Source organism: Tenrec ecaudatus, chromosome 7, assembly GCF_050624435.1.
Source record: "Tenrec ecaudatus isolate mTenEca1 chromosome 7, mTenEca1.hap1, whole genome shotgun sequence".
Lineage (NCBI taxonomy): Eukaryota > Metazoa > Chordata > Mammalia > Afrosoricida > Tenrecidae > Tenrec > Tenrec ecaudatus.
Genome location: NC_134536.1, coordinates 30,144,253 through 30,162,116, shown reverse-complemented (window position 1 = coordinate 30,162,116; position 17,864 = coordinate 30,144,253). Strand labels below are relative to the sequence as shown.

The 17,864-nt window shown below is 44.3% G+C and overlaps 2 protein-coding genes across 9 annotated transcripts in view; one reads left to right on the top strand and one right to left on the bottom strand.

The window, feature by feature from the left end:
- The window catches only part of ECT2L (epithelial cell transforming 2 like), a 71,022-nt gene extending 65,116 nt beyond the window's left edge, over nucleotides 1–5,906 (top strand). Inside the window, exons 19-20 of the mRNA XM_075553897.1 lie at nucleotides 1,327–1,499; nucleotides 5,747–5,906. Coding sequence (XP_075410012.1) covers nucleotides 1,327–1,499; nucleotides 5,747–5,874 — 301 coding nt within the window. The 3' untranslated portion in view covers nucleotides 5,875–5,906. The remainder of the gene's footprint in view (nucleotides 1–1,326; nucleotides 1,500–5,746) is intronic.
- A 1,557-nt stretch (nucleotides 5,907–7,463) lies between these two features.
- The window catches only part of REPS1 (RALBP1 associated Eps domain containing 1), a 73,963-nt gene continuing 63,562 nt past the window's right edge, over nucleotides 7,464–17,864 (bottom strand). For 3 of the 8 annotated variants that reach the window (XM_075554468.1, XM_075554464.1, XM_075554469.1), the window contains 8 exons: nucleotides 15,031–15,103; nucleotides 13,683–13,801; nucleotides 12,924–12,988; nucleotides 11,605–11,799; nucleotides 10,592–10,687; nucleotides 8,989–9,137; nucleotides 8,261–8,366; nucleotides 7,464–7,730 (listed from right to left, as the gene is read on the bottom strand). In XM_075554468.1, the coding sequence (XP_075410583.1) occupies nucleotides 7,662–7,730; nucleotides 8,261–8,366; nucleotides 8,989–9,137; nucleotides 10,592–10,687; nucleotides 11,605–11,799; nucleotides 12,924–12,988; nucleotides 13,683–13,801; nucleotides 15,031–15,103 (872 nt within the window). In that variant the 3' untranslated portion in view covers nucleotides 7,464–7,661. The remainder of the gene's footprint in view (nucleotides 7,731–8,260; nucleotides 8,367–8,988; nucleotides 9,138–10,591; nucleotides 10,688–11,604; nucleotides 11,800–12,923; nucleotides 12,989–13,682; nucleotides 13,802–15,030; nucleotides 15,104–17,864) is intronic. The other 5 variants (XM_075554467.1, XM_075554471.1, XM_075554466.1 and 2 more) reach the window with 3 other exon arrangements.

Genomic DNA, 17,864 nt, shown 5'->3' with positions numbered 1-17,864 from the left:
AGGTCAGTAGTTCAGAACGACCAGCTGCTCCCTCCATAGGAGAAAGATGAGAATTTGAACTCCGTTAGGTGTTTGGGAAACCCAGTTCTACCCTGTGCTGTGGGGTCACTGGGAGTGGGAATTGACTTGAAATAAAGGATTTTGGGTTTTTTCTTTTGGTTCCTTCATCCTTAGTTGTATCCTCGTCGTTATTTTGAAAATTACCTATTAGCTTGATCCAGACACGGTTTCCTCCAGGACATTAAACTTTCAGTCCATGTGAAGCACCCCTTTCCTTTCAGTCTAACTCACAGTGGCTTAAACAAGGGAAGGGAATGTTTGACGGGGTGGCTCCCGTGATTGAACACTGCTTTTCCACGTGTCCACACAGCTGGCACAGGAATAGCTGAAGTCTCACCCAACAGTTGAACCTGGACGCGAGTGAATTCCCTGACCCCGTCCTTTCCCAGTTGCTACGTATAGACAGCTTTCACTCATCAATGACTTGCTCGTGGAAGTGGGGGCTACAGATCAGCAGCCTGGGCACCACCTGGGTGCTTGTTAGACAGGCCGACTATCAGACAACACCAGTTCTCAATCAGAGCATGTTTAAACAAAACCTGGGCTAGCCAGGTGTACTTTGGCATCTGTCATCTGGAGAACTCAATGGCATTCTCATGTGAGGAAAATTATTTAAATGGGCATTACAGCAAGGGTTATGGAAAGTCATCTGGAATCCCTTGATTAAAATTACATTTGTCATTGATCAGCCAAACCTTTTGTGTACCCTGATCAAAATATGGGTGCCATAGAAATTTATATAAAAAGAATCAATTTACTGCAGCACTGTTCATAGACCACAACTCCCTGCTATAGTCAGTGCGGCTCATTGTGACCCTATAGAACAGGGGAGAACTAACTGCCCCTGTGGGTTTCTGAGACTGTAACCATCTATGGGAGTAGGAAGTCCCTTCTAGTTCTCCAAGGACTGGCTGGTGGTTTTGAACTGCTGACCTTGTGGTTAGTACCCTAACACATAACCACTATACCACCAGGGTTGCTCAGCACGGTTCATAGTAGCAATAAAAGAACAAGTGAAACATCAAATGATGGGATTAGGAAATGCTTGGCCAACTGACAAGTTCAAATCACTCCATCAAGAACATTGATGGTCCTCAAGATAAGTCTTGAGAGACTGGAGGAACAATTCACATTGGAAGAAAAGTTAGAGAGCCATTCAACAGGTCTCTGGTGGGGGCAAGCCTTGAGTATTGATTAAGATACTTAATCATGTAGCAAAGCACCTATGTATGTTATTACCAGCTCCCCCACTCCATCTCCACACAGGCTGTATGAACACGTCCATGACCTCAGCCTTTTCCTCTTCAATGACGCACTGATGGTTTCCCGGCGGGGAACATCTCACATTCCATTTGAAAGGACCTCAAAGACCACCCACCAGTTCATTGCATCAGTAGCCCTGCATACGTTACTTGTGGAAGATATCCCAGATTCCAAGTGTACGTATTATTTTCCTTCTAAGAGAAATACCTTCAGAGGTCTTTATTATCTAAAACTCATTAAAGTAGAAAAGGACTGTAATTTGAAAATAATTTCCAGAATATTCCCAAACACCCATTGCCATTGAGCTGACTCCAACTCATAGTGACCCTCTATCGGAGTTCCAGACGACATCTTTATGGGAGCTGATGGCCTCATCTTCCCCCATGGGGGAGGGTGCGGGGGGCTGGTGGGTTTGAACCTCAGTCTTCTGCTGTTAGTAGCCTAACATCTAGCACCCAGGCCTGACACCAGAGCCAGAAGGCATCTCTTCAAAATATTATGATTAAACAATGGGAACTTTCAACTACTTCTGATAGAGCAAAAGAAAGGATTACTAGTATCATCAGACACACACCCTACACACACAGGAAGTAATTTTGAACATGACAAAGGTCGGTACAACTCTGCATCATGGGTTCTTTGAGGTATAGTCAGTCCGAGTTATGAACCATTCAACTTAAAAGACTTAGGGACATCGTACTTGCCCTGCAATGTTATGTAAATTTCCCATCACTTTGAAATCATTGGCCCAGCTCCTACTTTCTTTTTTAAGGTTTTACTAAATTTATTTTTATCTAGTTTTGCCCTGTCCCCAACCCCCATTGTTTTTGTAAATAGCTTCCAGTAACTTGAATTTAATCTGTTCAAGTCAACAGCTCATATATTGTGGTTTGTAACCAACCTTTATGTGTATAATTTCCTTTTCCTCAATGGTAAATTCTATACCATTGGCTAAATGAATGACACTGTCCAGAGAATTAGATTATGCCCCAGGGAGATGATTTATAATGTTCTCTAACATAAACTGATAATGTAGATAAAGTTAACCAGAGACATATATAAACCATAAATATATAAATGTATTGGGGGCGCTAATTCAATTGTAACTCTTATCTAAGCACAACTAGGTCTTATGACATGACCCCCAGCTCCTACTTTCAACAACTTCTTCCTCACCATCAGGCTCCTTGCCGCACGTGCAGCTTTTAAGTCACTGGGAGGGCTCTTCCGGGGCTGTTTCATGCCCTGAACTCACCAGACTCCAGTGATCCTATGGACAGAGTAGAACTGCCCCAGTGGATGAGCTGGTAGCCCTTTATGAGAATTGAAAGCTGTTTTTCTTCTTGGGAGTGGCTGGTGGTTTCCAACTACGGATCTTGCAGTCATAACCACCAGGGCTCCTTCTTGCAAAGCAGGTCAAATAACCCTAAAACCCGCTCTTCTTGACAAAGTCGACTTCAAGCCACACCTGGAACTGATCTCATTCTTAACCTGGCAACCAGTCTCCTGTGGTCTGAAACGCACGCAGTGCTAATACCATATGGCCTCTGGCCATCTGTCTTGAAGCACTCCTTCAGACTTTCATTTATCCTTTTTTTTTTCATTCTACAAGTGGTTACTAAACAGTTGACTGTCCTTTTCTTCTTTAAAGTTGGATTTCAATGAGGAGTTTCTCTATAGAGGAATGCATACGGTTTGCTGTTGGGGAGCCAAGTACTTCTTTGGTGTCTGTTCTTAGTCTGGACACTCTGCTGAAACCTGTTCCCTTTGGGCGACCCTGATGCCATGTGAAGCTTCTACCATCACAGCAACATGCAAGCCACCCCTTAATGACAATCTGACAGAGAAGCGGTCTGTCAAAAGGGAAGAACACGCTCAGCACATGTGAAACTGAAACAATGCAAGGAAGAATTTGAGCCTTGAATTACAATTCTGACAGACTCTATAGGCAAAATATTAAATGATGCAGGAAGCATTAACCCAAGGTGGAAAGAATACAGTCACTGTACCAAAAAAACTAAAAACTAGTCGACACTATACCATTCCAGGAAGCAGCATATGAACGAGAACCAATGGTGCCGAAGGAAGAAGTTGACACTGCAGTAAGTTCATTAGCCATAAACAAGGCTTCAGGAAATGACAGAATACCCATTGAAATGTTCCACAAAGCTGAAGAAGCACTGGAAGCACTCAATTGTCTATGCCAGGAAATTTGAAAAACAAAAAAAACAGCTGTTTGGCCAACTGACTGCAAGAGATACATTATTTGGGCCCATTCCAAAGAAAGGTGACCCAACAGAATGCTCAAACTATAGCATAGTATCATCCAGAGTGCACACAAGTAAAATTCTGCTTAAGACCACCCAGCAGTGGTTGCAGCAGCACACTGCCAGGGAACTGCCAGTTCAGCCGGATTCAGATGAGAATGTGGCACAAGGAATTTCAATGCTGATGTCAACTGTATCTTGGCTCAGGGCAGAGAATCCATTGATTATGCAGAGAAAGGCATTCAACTGTGTGGACCATAATAAACTACGGGTGGCCGTGAGAAAAATGGGAATTCCAGAACACTTATTTAAGCTCTTTTAAAACTGGTACATGCATCAAGAGGCAGTTGTGTGAACAGGACAAGGGAATGCCTCATGGTTTAAAATCAGCAAAGGTGTGTGTCAGGGCTGTATCTGTATGCTGAGCAAATCATCAGAGAATCTGGCTGACGGGAAGAATGCGGCACCAGCACTGGAGGCAGGCTTATTGACCTGCCACATGAAGATGGCACAGCCTTGCTCGCTGAAGATCAAGGACTGCAGCCTGAAGTGTGAATTACAACGGGTTATAAGGAAGACCTCAAGCCTCACAGCTGGATCAATAGATAGGATCACGATACATGGAGAAAAGGTTGAGGTTGTCACGGATTTTGTCTTACTTGCATCCACAATCAAGAAGCAGTCAAGAGAGCAAAAGATGTGTTGCATTAGGTAAACACGCTGCAAAGACCTCTTTAGAGTATTGAAAAAGAAGGATGTTTCTTTGAGGACTAAGGTGTGCCTGACCCAAGCCATGGTGTTCCCCGTTACATCAGATGCATGTGAAAGTGGGACCCCGAGTAAGGAAGACTGTAGACGAATCGATGCATCTGAATTGTGGTGTGGGAGAATAGTACTGAACGTACCCAGGACTGCTGAAAGGACAACCTGCTCTACTGGATGGAAGTACGGCCAGAGTGCTCCTTAGAGGCAAGGATGGTAAGACTGCCTCTGAGAGACTCTGACCAAGCTTGAGAAGGGCATGTTTGGTACAGTGGAGGGTGGAGAAGAAGGCCCTCTCTGAGATGGAGTGACACATGCTGCAGCAATGGGCTCAGGCATAGGAACCATTGTGCGACGGAGCAGGACTACGCAGTGTTTGCTCCATTGTGCACACATGCCAACCTAACGACTACAGAGACATGAACAGATCTGCAGAAGAATGGTTAGTAACGCAAACATTTCATTTATCAGCTAGTCTGAATTACCTGTTCCAACCAGAAATCTTTTTAAAATACTACTGTGCCTTTCTTTGGTTATTCGTGTACACCCTACTTCTCATGCTTACAATCTGAGTGTGATCCCTCACACCTGTGTCTTGTCTCCACACAAAGTCACGACTTTAGGCAAACATGGGAATGTGGGTGTTAGAACAGGAAATAATTTTTTTAAAAGGGCTGCTTCCCACTAGTTTCAGTCCCATTTACAATCTAAGCCCAGGGAAAAAAACCGGAAGTGCAAGGAATTAGTATTAACCACCTAGAAGGGAAATGCCGGTAGAAAGGGTGATACCTTTAACTGCTGGATAAGGTTAAAGGTTTTAGAGACTGTGTCCTCTTGTTATATGCCCCCACACTCATCCCTGCCCTGTCAAACCACTGTTGTTACATATTGCTGTCTAGCTTAATGGACAATAGGCCAGAGCGCTGGCTTACCTCTGTCATCAGCCTAGCTCTCAACATCTTCACGTCTAATAAATACTTCTCGTATTTACTAATTCCAGTTCTGCAGACTTAAATTACATGACACCATCTACCATTCAGTTGTAAACATGACTGCTCAATACAATTTGTAATATCGACAGGATTATTTTAGATCATTGTATATTTGAATGATTCAGTCATTTTTTGAAGTTACTGCATATACTAGATTATAAGCTGACTCTAATATCAGCTGAGGCACCTAATTTTACCACAAAACGGCATTAAAAATGTGCTGAAAAACTCTGCTTATACACGAGTATAGATGGTATTTCTCAAACTGGTTTTATATGAGTCCCTATTGTTAGTTAAAAAAATTCTTACATGACTTGGTAGATTCTTGTTATTTTCAAGAACTTTAAGTTTCCTCTTCTGATTGTTCCATAGAAAGGTTAATGGACCTTACATTTTTTACAGATGTCCAGAATGCATTTATCCTTCAAGGTCCAAAAGAAGAATGGCTTTGTGCTACAGAGGTGGAGGATGAGAAATTCCAGTGGTTGTCAGCCCTCCAGAGTGCCATCAGAAGTAGTCTGGAGAAGTGAGACTGGTCTTGGGGATACCAATTCCCCGTGCAAAGAGAGTACTGACAGATCTAGTAAAAGGCAGTACAGATTTGTCATGGAGCACAGGAGGAGGAACTAGGATGGACAAGACTCCTTCCAGTTTCTAATTTTCCTTGTCCTGCGATTGATTACATGAAGGCACAATATAAACAATCTGTGCGTCATATCCTTGGAGGTTATGTTTATGGATAATATTTAGAGTGATTAGACAAAGCCTAAGACAGAGCAAGCAAGTTACATGTTTAGTTTTGTTCTATGAAAAACAAAATCAGAAGAAAAAGTGTTTCTTGAATGACAAGTCTAGAGAAAAGTTTTGTTTTGGCTGATCAACATTTTCATTAAACAATTACTGATATAAAACAATATTCTCAAGAAATATGTCAATTTACTCAAAACCTCAAAGATACATGTCCTTGGTTATGAATATACTTTTAGAGAACATTAAAAATATACCACTAAACACGAAGTATGAAAAAGCTTTCTGTATTTTTAAAGTGTTTGTTAGAAAGTTGAGTTCCTAAACCTTCTATGTTCTTAAAAGAGGGGGAATGTCCTACTACTCAGGATAGCTTGAATCAGTTAGTTTCCACTTTGCCTCATATTCTTGTTTAAGGTAATAGAAGGTACTGATACAATCTAGGATTGTGAACCTAGGTTATCTAAACATTTGTTTTCAACCAAGAAAACACAAATTCATTTTTTTAAATATTCATACTCTTGTTCAACGATGTTCAAAATCTTAAATATTATGCTACTTTATTGGGGTAAAAAATAAATCACCCAACTGCTAGTGATTCTGTTAAAGTCTCTGTGCAGTTTAACACCCGTGCTCCCATCAACAGCCGACGGCACTAAAGGGACTGTGTCCTATGGACCCAAACTCAAAACACAACCTGCCACGGAGGTAGTTTCCACTCTTAGTGGTGCTTGGATTCAGAGGTCTGTAGCTTGTCACACACGGGTCCTAAGCCAGCACACCATTCCGAACGGGACGTGCTTCAGAAGTTCTTCTCCAGGAAAAGCCCGTGTGACAAGACAGCTGACGAGCAATTAGAAATCGAGACATTTCCCATTTATTCCCCGGGTCAAGAATGTCCTACATGTTAAAAATATTTTTCTGGAGCCTAATCTCTAGGAAGACTGAGGGGCATGAGCTGTCATTCAGAGATGTGAATCAGCCAGTGGTGTTGTCTCACACTCCCTTCACCTGTCTTCCGATTTCGTGACTGCTGCTCAATCCCAACCTCACAGCAACACTTGGGAGACCATAGTGAAACAGAGAAAATGCTCACAAGGGAAAGCTGGAATCTAACTCACCTAAAACAACCGAAAGTGACCCCGGCAGAATTGGGCAGTCTTTCTTAGTTAGCTTGAGGCAGAAGAATGCCTTCTCCAGAATGACTCTTTCAATTCAAAAGTTCAACATAGATGCCTCCTGTCAAACACTGGGCCTGACAGGCACACGAACAGTCCCTTTAGTGGTTTTCTCTGACCGAGTGGCCCCTGCACTAGAGCAGCGAGGTGGTGGTGATGGGTGGGGTGGAGAACACACACAAGGTACCCTCCCGAAAAAGTCATCCTGACCCCTTTATTGTTGAAATTAAAAAATAAAAGATACTTAAATACAATGGTGAACATAGAAGGGCAAAACAGAATCACAAATTTAAGTGTGAGTTAAGCAGTGAGCTGAACGTCTGGGTCTCCAAATTGGCTTCGAACCCAAAACCGCTTAAAAATGGGGATGTTCACAGTTCATGGCGATTGGCTTATAGGTGAGAGAATGGTCGGAGTTGTTCCAGTTGAACTTCCAGGGAAATTCTCTCCTCAAGAACATCCTGCAACAGACACAAAGGGCAAGTCAGGTGACAAAGTGCACAAAACCCAGGGCCATGACCGAAAGCTCTGCTGCAACGAACTTCAGCAGGATCTGGCAGGGGACGCTGTCCGTGTTTTGAACAGAGGGCTGATTTCAGAAAGGCAGTACACAAAAGCAGAGGAAAAGGACAGAGAGAAAAGTGGAGCAAACTGCCCACTGCCCTGGAGTCGATTCCGACGGACTCCTAGCAACCAGCCTGGGTGTTCCTGCGTGCGGGACACCAGTGCCGCCAGGCTTCTTGGGTGCCAGGCCTCAGTGCCTCAAACCCAGCCTTTGGCTTGGGAGGGAGTGCCTGACTGTGCACCTCCCAGTGTCGCCGGTGATCAGGCTTCGTATGAAGAGTTGCTTTTATGCTACAAGAGGGAAAGCCTCTTTAAGAACTTGGATACACATCTCTCTTGCGGAGTGGAGCGTTTCGCACAGGCATAAGGCTTGTTTGGTCACCTGTCAGCCCCCTTCAACCTCCCAAAGACGTAGAAATGGCATTACCTTTAGCTGCTGCTGCAGTTCACTATTCAATCTGGCCAAAACTGTGTTGGTTTCCTTATTTCGCCTGATTGAGGCCTGAATAGCCTTTTTATCTTTTCCTACAGATCTAAGATAAAGGGGGCAGAAAACAAAATAAAAAGCTTCATTATTTATCCTTACATCCTCTCCACCCTTCTCAGATCTAAACACGGAAAACATAGGAAGCCTTTTTCTCCTTCATTTGCATAACGCATCCAATGCATCCAAGCTGCAGAAACTTACATTTACTGAAGTTTTAACCAGTCTTTTATAGAACCAGAGTTTACGTTAGAGACAGCCCAGAGCACGCAGCGGCGTACTTCCCAGGCAGTAAATATTTTAGGCTTCGTGGGCCTTATTTGTTTTCCTTTTTCTTACTTCTTTTAGAAACTGTGAAAACTATTCTTAATTCATGGGCAAAAGCCAGGCCATGGGCAGATCTGGCCTAGAACCTCCACAGGGAGGGTGTTTTCAAAGGGGGCTTCGGGGCTTGTGACCAGAAGTGGACGAGAAATGGGAACAGAAAATAACACTGGCGGGTAAAACCATTCCTTCCACACACAAGAATGTCTCAGGAAGAATGGCAAATGGAGGTTCTTTCTCAACTGAAACGCTAGTCTGAGCCTCACTTCTTACAGTTCCCCAACCTCCCCTCCCTCGTTGTGCCTTTGCTCCTAAGCACTGAAGCACATCAGGGGTGCACTGGTTACCTGGGGATAGCAGGCTGGGAGGCAAGAACAGCAGCTAGGACACCTGTCTTCTGGGTATGTTCGTCGACGTCTGGCCTTAATTCGTCTTCGGATTTTAATCTTCTTCGGACAGGTTTAGGTGGTGGAGCAAGAGGTGTTGTGCCTTTGCTCTAAACGACAAGAAACGCCATTCACCATGAGCCCTTCTTGAAGACGGCCATGAAACCAACACTTAACATCACCAGCTGCTTGCTCTCTGAGGATGTCCTGCCCAGGAACACTAGCCAACTCCAGAGAAAGTCGTCCTTGCTGATGTCACAACACAATCATGAAGGAACCGACCAGCTACTTGTTGAGAGTAGCAGGTGCGCTGAGCCCAAACCTGACTCGAGTGCAAAGAGCCCAGTTTGACTCCACATGCAGTGTAGGCTCCATGTAGACACCTGGACCACTAAGTACACAGAAGGAGCCACAGAATGATGCATCAGGATCATCAAAACCTCCTAAAATATATCTTGTGAATGAATGGAAACCACTTATTAGGCAGAAGTGGAAATGTAGGCAACTCTTTAAAAAAAAAAAAACACCAAAAAACCAATCACCAGAAAGATACAATTTTCAAATTTTAGAAACAACTGTCTTGTTAGACAACTAGCCTTTCCCTCAAAAGCATCATGTCATCCCTTTAGTTAAGTGCTATTGTAAATTTCATTCCTGTGTATTAATACTAAGGCAGCAAACAAAAATGTAAATATCCAGAAAGTAGAATTTAAATGCTTTTCAGTCACCCATGCTATTTTGATACTTACCGGAAAACAAAACAAGAAATATTGAGCGTTTGTTCCCTTCAAGGTAAGGTGTAACAATCACTGCACATTTACCTTGGAATGTGTTAACAAAGAAGGGGACTGACACAGAAGGATGTACAGATGGAAAAATAAGGTGATAAAAGTAAGTTTGGTAAAGTATTAAAGGTATAGTCACGTGGCTCTATTGATGTACAATGTAACAAAATTTCTATTTTTTCTGTATGTTTAGAAGTTTTTGTAAAAGTTATAGGAAAAAAATTACTCCTGAGAACAGTTGAACAGAGAGCTAAGAACAGACTAGCAAACTACAAGGTTGATTATTTTCCCTGTTACAATCAAGAAGGAATGAGACTTCTGACATACACAGGGTCACTATCAGTCAAAACAAACTCAGTGGCAAAAAAAACCAACAACCTCAAAACAACACTGTCTGTCTATTACCAGCGATTCTACATCATTTATTCATTATTAATTATATTATTAAAATTCTTTGAAGCCTTAAAAATTAAACGAAAAGAAATGGAATTTGACCCACAAGGAAGTCCTATTTTACATACCTGAAAGAATACAATAAACATATGCATTTTGAGAAAATGTAGCTAAACGATGATAGAACTCCTAGACTTTTTAAATTGATAGGTCTGGTTTTTAAATAGACAATATACATTAAAGGCAAGGGAATAACTTAGATCATCTCTAGTTAACTCTAAGATTTTTGTCTAAGATTTCAAGTTGTTTCACCAGGTCCAGATCGCTAACACTTTACATGTACAACATGATCAGGTGGAGGGGGGAGTCAGGGGCTTTGTGCGTACCGCACTGGTGGGGGCACTAGCAGCCGTCTTTTCTTCAGTCTTACTCTCTGTTTTGGCACCTCGAAGAGCACCTGCAGGATCAGTAGACTTTTCAACCTAGAGAGGAAAAGATTTGTTACTATCTACAAGTAGCATATGCTCCTGCACAAGTATTTACTAAGTAACGAATTAGAGAGTCAAACACTAAGACAAGATTCATTCTGACACGAAGAAAGGAAGAGCGCAGGCAGAGCAGGGGGCTGACCATGCTCCGCTCCTGAAGCAGGGAAGGTGCTGGACCTTGGAGGGGAAGAGGTCAGGCAGAGGACAACCTCCAAGTGTCAGGGAGGGGGAGAGATGCATGCACACCAGGAGAGTGGCACTAGTGCTCCAGGCACAGCTGTGCACCATCCCCCCACAAGCCAGGCCATCCCCACCTTCCAGAAGGGTGCAGCCCGTTCCCCAACTGGCACATGAAAAGTCAGGCTGACAGCTATAGGTTTGAAGGAGTGGCTGGTGGAAAACTGTTGATAAGAATGCTCTATCTAAATGACCCCAGCCAAACGACAATAGATTTGTACATCCACCCCCCACTTTATGCTTAGTGGTGGAGCATTTCATGCCATGAGAACGACAGCAGCATCTTCTGGAACACGATCACAAAGATTACATGGTGGCAGTCTGCTGAACTAAGATGACTGGCTCTCCCACATTCAGAAGCTGCTGTCACAAGAAAACCCTCATCAACCCACAGGCCCACGAGGCTCTGCGTGCACAGGAGATGCCCCAAGCAGCAGCAGCAGCAGCAGCAGCAGCTGCTGCTGACATCCACCCCAGGAAGACTCAGAGTTGCCTGCAGCACCATATACACGCGCCCAAGGATGGCCCGGCCAAAGCAAGACGGAGCAGCCATGGCCCCAGAGCTGCAGGTCCCCTTGACTCTGCCCCTTTGGGTTCGTTTGTTTGCAGGCAGGCTTCTAGAGAAGAGTGACAGGGAAGAGAGAGCTTCCCCACCGAGCAGCAGATAAACCTACAGGACTGACCGGCACAGCCTCTGGATGCTTCTCAGCTTCATCATCTTGTTCTTCATTTACACTTGATGCAGCAAACACTTCAAATTGGCTGAAATCTGCAAAATTTGGTTGCTCTGGTATCTGCTGAGGTGAGGTACTAGTGTGAGCTATGAGCCCGTCGGCCTCCACTGGGCGATGCACAGCGGGCCCTGGAGCCTAGGAAACAGAGTCAAAGGAGGAAGAGCACGTCACTGACAGACCCTGGCCTCAGAGCAGTCTTTTTTTGGAAATACATTTTAAAAGAAGCTGGCTGTATTCATGGAAAATTCAGGGAGGTGTGCTGCAGTAACTTTTACCTTAAAGATGCACACGAGAAGCCAAGGAACCAATTGACTCACACAAATTTGTGCTGGCAAATGCGGATGATTACTTTAGATGTTTTCGTAAGTTTCTTAGAAGGCAGGTATTTTCAAAGTTGAAGACCACTGTCCTCCATCCATTCTCCCAACATTTGGTACGCTCTTCCGCTCCATCCAGCCCCTCCTGCACCCACCCAATCCTGCAACCTGCGTTCTAGACATCCACTCCCTGGGTGCCCGCTGGCTCAGGCCCATGCCTGGGCCAATGACATTCCCTCCGTCGGCAATGACCACTCTCTACAAAATCGAGTTATGTGGCATGACTGCTCAAATTTGACGTTCACCTCCTCAAGGTGATAGACGACTTTACCAGCCAGTGAAGGGAGCCCATAAAAGCATGTTATAAATACTTCTACTGCGCTGTAATTGTTGTTTATAGGTCGTCCCTCTCCACTAGACTGAGCTTCTTAGGTCATGTGATCAACCCACTGGGTTCCAGAGCCTAATTCTAGAAAAAAGTACTTTTACAGGACACTTCTGTCAGGGATGTGGTGACAAGCCCAGGGGAAGTGGTGAGGTCACTGAAGTCACTTACCTGTGCAGCTCACCCTCCCTTCCCATTGCCCTTTCCAATAGGGTCTCCCTTGCTGAGACATGTGTGTTCGGTTCATGCTCACATGTCTTTGTAACAATAACTACCCAGATCACCAAGTTCTAATGTCAAAATATGAGCGAGCTTCACAGAATTAAATGCTCATGAAGGCTGACTGCAAGGTGAGGGGTTCCGACCCACTGGCGACTCTGGCTGCTGGGAAGCCCCAGAGTTCCACTCTGTCCTCCGGGCTGCTACGGGTCAAACCCTCTGGGTGGCAGTACAGGTGGGGCCTTACTGTCAAAACAATCCTAGCAAAGTGTCAGATGCCTGCAGATTACGAGGCTCGACCAGCCGGCATCTGGGGCACTGGCAGGGCAGGCCGTTACCTGTGAGGGCTGCGGTCTGGGAGGCACTGCAGGGGGCTGGGCGACAGCTGCGGCCTGCTGTTGTCCTGCAGGAACACAAAACCATCAATGTACTTACTTAATTTATAGACAGGGACCACTTCATCTCTGATCATAAAAGCATCGTACTAAGTGACCGTCACCACACCGTATAAGATTTGTAAGAAGGTTTGGTAAGTACGTGGAAGGAACATATTATCTTGGAAAATTGTGTATACTCAATCTAAGGGGCAAATTTCCTGGACTTTCCTCAGACTTCATTTCTCTTGTGTCTTCTATTAAATGTGGCACCTTTCACCCGCTACTCCCAGCTTTTTCCCTCAGCCACCACGCACGGGGCTCCTAGCCATGGGATATGAAGGACCATCAGGCAACCTGTTAATTTTTCTGAGCTCACAAGTCCAATAGCCCGTAACTTCCACTCCACATGAGTCAAACGAAACATCACCGCCCCGTGTCCTAACGTTTCAATTGGATCCACAATGCTACTTACTACTAGTCCTACAGAAACCGAAGCCGGAGACGGCAGTGAAGGCTCCCTCCCTCCTCTCCTCCCGCAGCCAGGTCAAAGCCCTCCCCAGTATGTGCACATCGCTCGGTTTGTACACTTTCGAGGGCATCTCGTAGGGTGCCATTGGAGCCATTAAGAAAAATAAAACTCTCATCTAATGTTCTTTCACGCAGAATTTTTCTTCAGGTAAATATATAAAAAGGAAACATAATCTGTCGCCTGGCCCCTACCTGCGGGGACGGCAAAGGTCCGGTTCATATCTAACGACGAGGATCTCGAATGCGAGGGCTGTGGCCTTGGCGGGGGAGGTGGTGGTGCAGTGTCATCAGGCGACGGTCCGGAATGAGACCTGCAAGAGGGACTACTGATCACGGGGCCTTTTTCAAACACTCAGAAACGGCAAAGCATCTTATCAGCAGGGACAGTTTCCCAAGTAAACAAGGATTCCAACAAACGAAGACAGTATTCTGTATGATGTGCTCTTAGGTGGCTGCTTACGGTACGGAAATATTATTATTTTTGGAGAAAACTTTATGAATGGCTTCAAAAAGTCCATGGAAAAATTCTGTTGTTTTAGTTTCACAAAAAATTTGAAGCACTCTGCAAAAATATTACACAATAATGCCAAGAAAATTGAACTTATCAATAAGAATTCAAGACAGATTACAAATCTAGGGTAAAGCTTTCTCCCACTCTCATTCCACTCAAGGTAATATTAATTGAGTGAGGCAACAAAGGCAGAAATATGTTCAAAACACACTGTTCTGGATGAGTAGCTTTTAGCACATGGCGTTTGGAGCTATTTTAAGCTGAGACAGACTTGGCTCAATTACGTGAAGCCCCGTTCCTTCTGTCACCAGAAGATGACTGCACCCTGCTACCCTAGATTCACAGGCTATGAGGCCTGTGCTGGTCTGGAGAGAGACCATGGACCTTCCCCTCCACTGACTTGACCTCTGCACCCAGGGCAAAGAACCAGAATATCGAATCCAAGAAGGATGAAAGTGGAAGAAAGCTCTTGGAAGCATCTATTGATAGTCTTTCTATAGAGCCTCCCAGCATGTGGCAGAGGGGGAGACAGACTCTGGTCTTCTGCCCCACCTATCACCTATTTTAATCTGCGCCTGAGAAGCTGTACATGAAAGCATCCCTCGGGCTGAGTAGATAGTGCAACAGCGAGTTGTGCTTCCGGGCCCATGGTCAAACAGAATTCCTTCTGGCACTCACAGGAATGTGTGCACTGATTCGCTACTTCCAACACGCACGCTGATTACTCCAAGAAGGACTATGACAAACACGTACTGCCGAGAAGTCATCAGATCTTTTTAAACTTCCCACAAGACAACCACGAGCAACACAAAGGTTTTTGTTTCTGGCCTTATTGTTCTTTAAAATATTTTTTTTTGTTTTCTACTAATGCTGAAAAGAATCAGAATCATAAACTTTCCTTTCTAAGAAATCACTAAAACAACCTTTAAAAAGCAGGAAAAACAAAAGATCTTTGTTCTAAATAAGTTTAAATATAAAAATGTAACTAGATCCTTTACCATGTTTTTATTGACACAAATATATACTGACCTTTGACGAGTTACACTGTTTCCAATCTGCTCTGGGTCAGACGTAAAAGAGTCTGAACTACTGTAACCATCTGCTGAGAAAGAGAATTGGTCCTACTTAGTAATCATCATTTCTTCACTTTGTACACTGTAACAGACAAATGCCAACTGATACTCTGCTTCAAAACAGAAAAATTGAAAAGTTGTTTGAAAAGTCTCTTTGTCTAATAGAGGCATGTACATATGTAAATATATTTATATGTGACGATGGGGAAATAGATCTAAAAGGGTTAGTATTAACTTAGCAGATGGACATTGGACCTCTACTCAAGTACTCCCTCAATGCAAGAGCATTTTGTTCTATTGACCTGGCATTCCATGATGCTCACCTTCCTGACATGATCACTGAAGACAGAGTGGGTGCATAAGCAAATGTGGTGAAGAAAGCTGATGGTACCTGGCTATCAAAAGATATAGCGTCTGGGGTCCTAAAGCCTTGAAGATAAACAAGCAGCTATCTAGCTGAGAAGCAACAAAACCCACATAGAAGAAATACACCAGCCTGTGTGATCACGAGGTGTCAATGGGATCAGGTACCAGGCATCAAAGAACAAAAAATCATATCACTGTGAACGAGGTGGGGTGTGGAGTGGAGATCCAAAGTCCATCTGTAGGCAATTGGACATCCCCTTACAGAAGGGTCACAGGGAGGAGATAAGCCAGTCAGGGTGCAGTGTAGCAAGGATGAAACATACAACTTTCCTCCAGTTCCTAAATACTTCCTCCCCACCACTATCATGATCCCAATTTGACCTTGCAAATCTGTCTAGACCAGAGGATGTACACTGGTATAGATAGGAGCTGGAAACAGGGAATCCAGGGCAGATAAACCCCTTAGGACCAGTGATGATAACAGTGATACCAGGAGGGTAGAGGGAAGGTGGGGTGGAAAGGGGGAACCGATCACAAGGATCCACATATAACCCCCTCCCTGGGGGGTGGGCAACAGAAAAGTAGGTGAAGGGAGATGTCGGACAGTGTAAGACATGACAAAATAATAATAATTTATAAATTATCAAGGCTTTTTGAGGGAAGGGTGGGTGGGGAGGGAGGGGAAAAAGGAGGAGCTGATACCAAGGATTCAGGTAGAAGAATGTTTTGGGAATGATAAGGGCAACAGATGTACAAATATTCTTGACACAATGTATGTATGTATGGATTGTGATAAGAGTTGTATGAGCCCGCCAAGAAAACAATTTTAAAAAGAAAACAAAGTCTCTTTGCTTCCAGTGTTAATTAGGGGGGAAAAGTTAAGTACTAATCAAATAAATCACTGCATAGTCAGACAGCAAAACACAATGCAGTCAGCATATTGAACGGCATAGGAAGTTCGACACAGACCCACGGAATAGTTTGCAGTTAGAATCACTCACAGCTGAGAGAAACAGGCATGTTCCATGTGCTCAAAGAAGAGGGAAGAAGCTGACACACAGCGTTGGTCATGGGTATGTGCATTTATGTGTACTGCATTTACACAAGAAATGTGAATTATTTTGTATCATATTCCAGTATAAACCGACCCAAATATCAGCTAAGGCACCTAATTTTACCACAAAAACTGCATTAAAAATGTGCTGAAAAACTCAGCTTATAAACGAGTATACAGGGTAATTATGATTATTACATTTCTACAGTTAAACATGAAATAAGGATTGAAGGCATCTCAAAAGAAGCAGAAAAATTTACAACAAAAGACACTGAATTGAAGGGATCAATGTGGACAATGAAAGGGCAGTCATGGTGAACCCTGTGTAAGCCAGGAATATCCGTGCTGAGAGAATTTTCTCACACAATTTGCGAGTGGCTGAGTCCGGATTTTTTTGTTTTCCTGAGGAAACATCCTTCTCATTCCCTCAAAGACTTAGGGAGGAGCAGAGACCCCTGCCAGATGGCTCACGGTGTCGGCAGAATACAGACATTTATGATACACGCGTTTGGTGGCAAACCCAAGGGTTACCACTATAATCTTGAAGGGTTTGATAAATGGGAGGGGCTTCTCACCCGGCTTATTTCCCTTCAAGACTTCTTTCTTTCCTTTTCCATGGCCATTGTGGATACAAGACTGACGTTGAAACCACGTTCCCTAACATGTCCCCAATGGAACACCTTCTCACATGTGACTGAGGCCCCGGCTCCTCTGTCTTCCCTGCACCCTGGGCCGCACAGGGAAGTAAACCACGTGCTCTTTTCTACGGACCAGGTCAGAACCCGACTCGGTCTCAGCCCTCCCATTATCATCACACTGGACACCACACCCTCTCCTGCCCAGGTTATTACAACCATCTCCGAGTGGTTTCACTCTGAGTCAGTGCTTGCCTCCTCCCAGCCTATTATTAACCCAGGGCCAGGCTGATGCTGCTCAAAAGGAAATTCAGACCACATCAGTCCTCCATTCAAACCTCACTGCCCCCGCCCCCCCACACAGGCCCACTCCTCCTGTCCTCGGGCCTGGCGCCCCGTTCCCAGGAGGGCTTTCCCTGGATGCTCTCCTGTGCTTTCGGGCCGTCCTTCAGACAGGCTCACGGCAGCAACTCGCCACAGCGCATCTTACTCTGCATCTTTGGTGAGACTGTCCTTAGCCCTTCAAAGTGGGACTCCTTTCTTCTTTTATTTTTGTTCACAGTATAAATTACTTTCTGAACACATGAATTACTTTTACTCCTGCTCTTTTCCTACTTTATCCCTGAGAACAGAAAGTTCATGAGAGTTCATTTCTCTCTGCTTTCAGACCTGGACACATGGCATCTAAGCACACACTGGAGGTACATGTTGTAGAATTCTCCCGTGGGAGAGAGA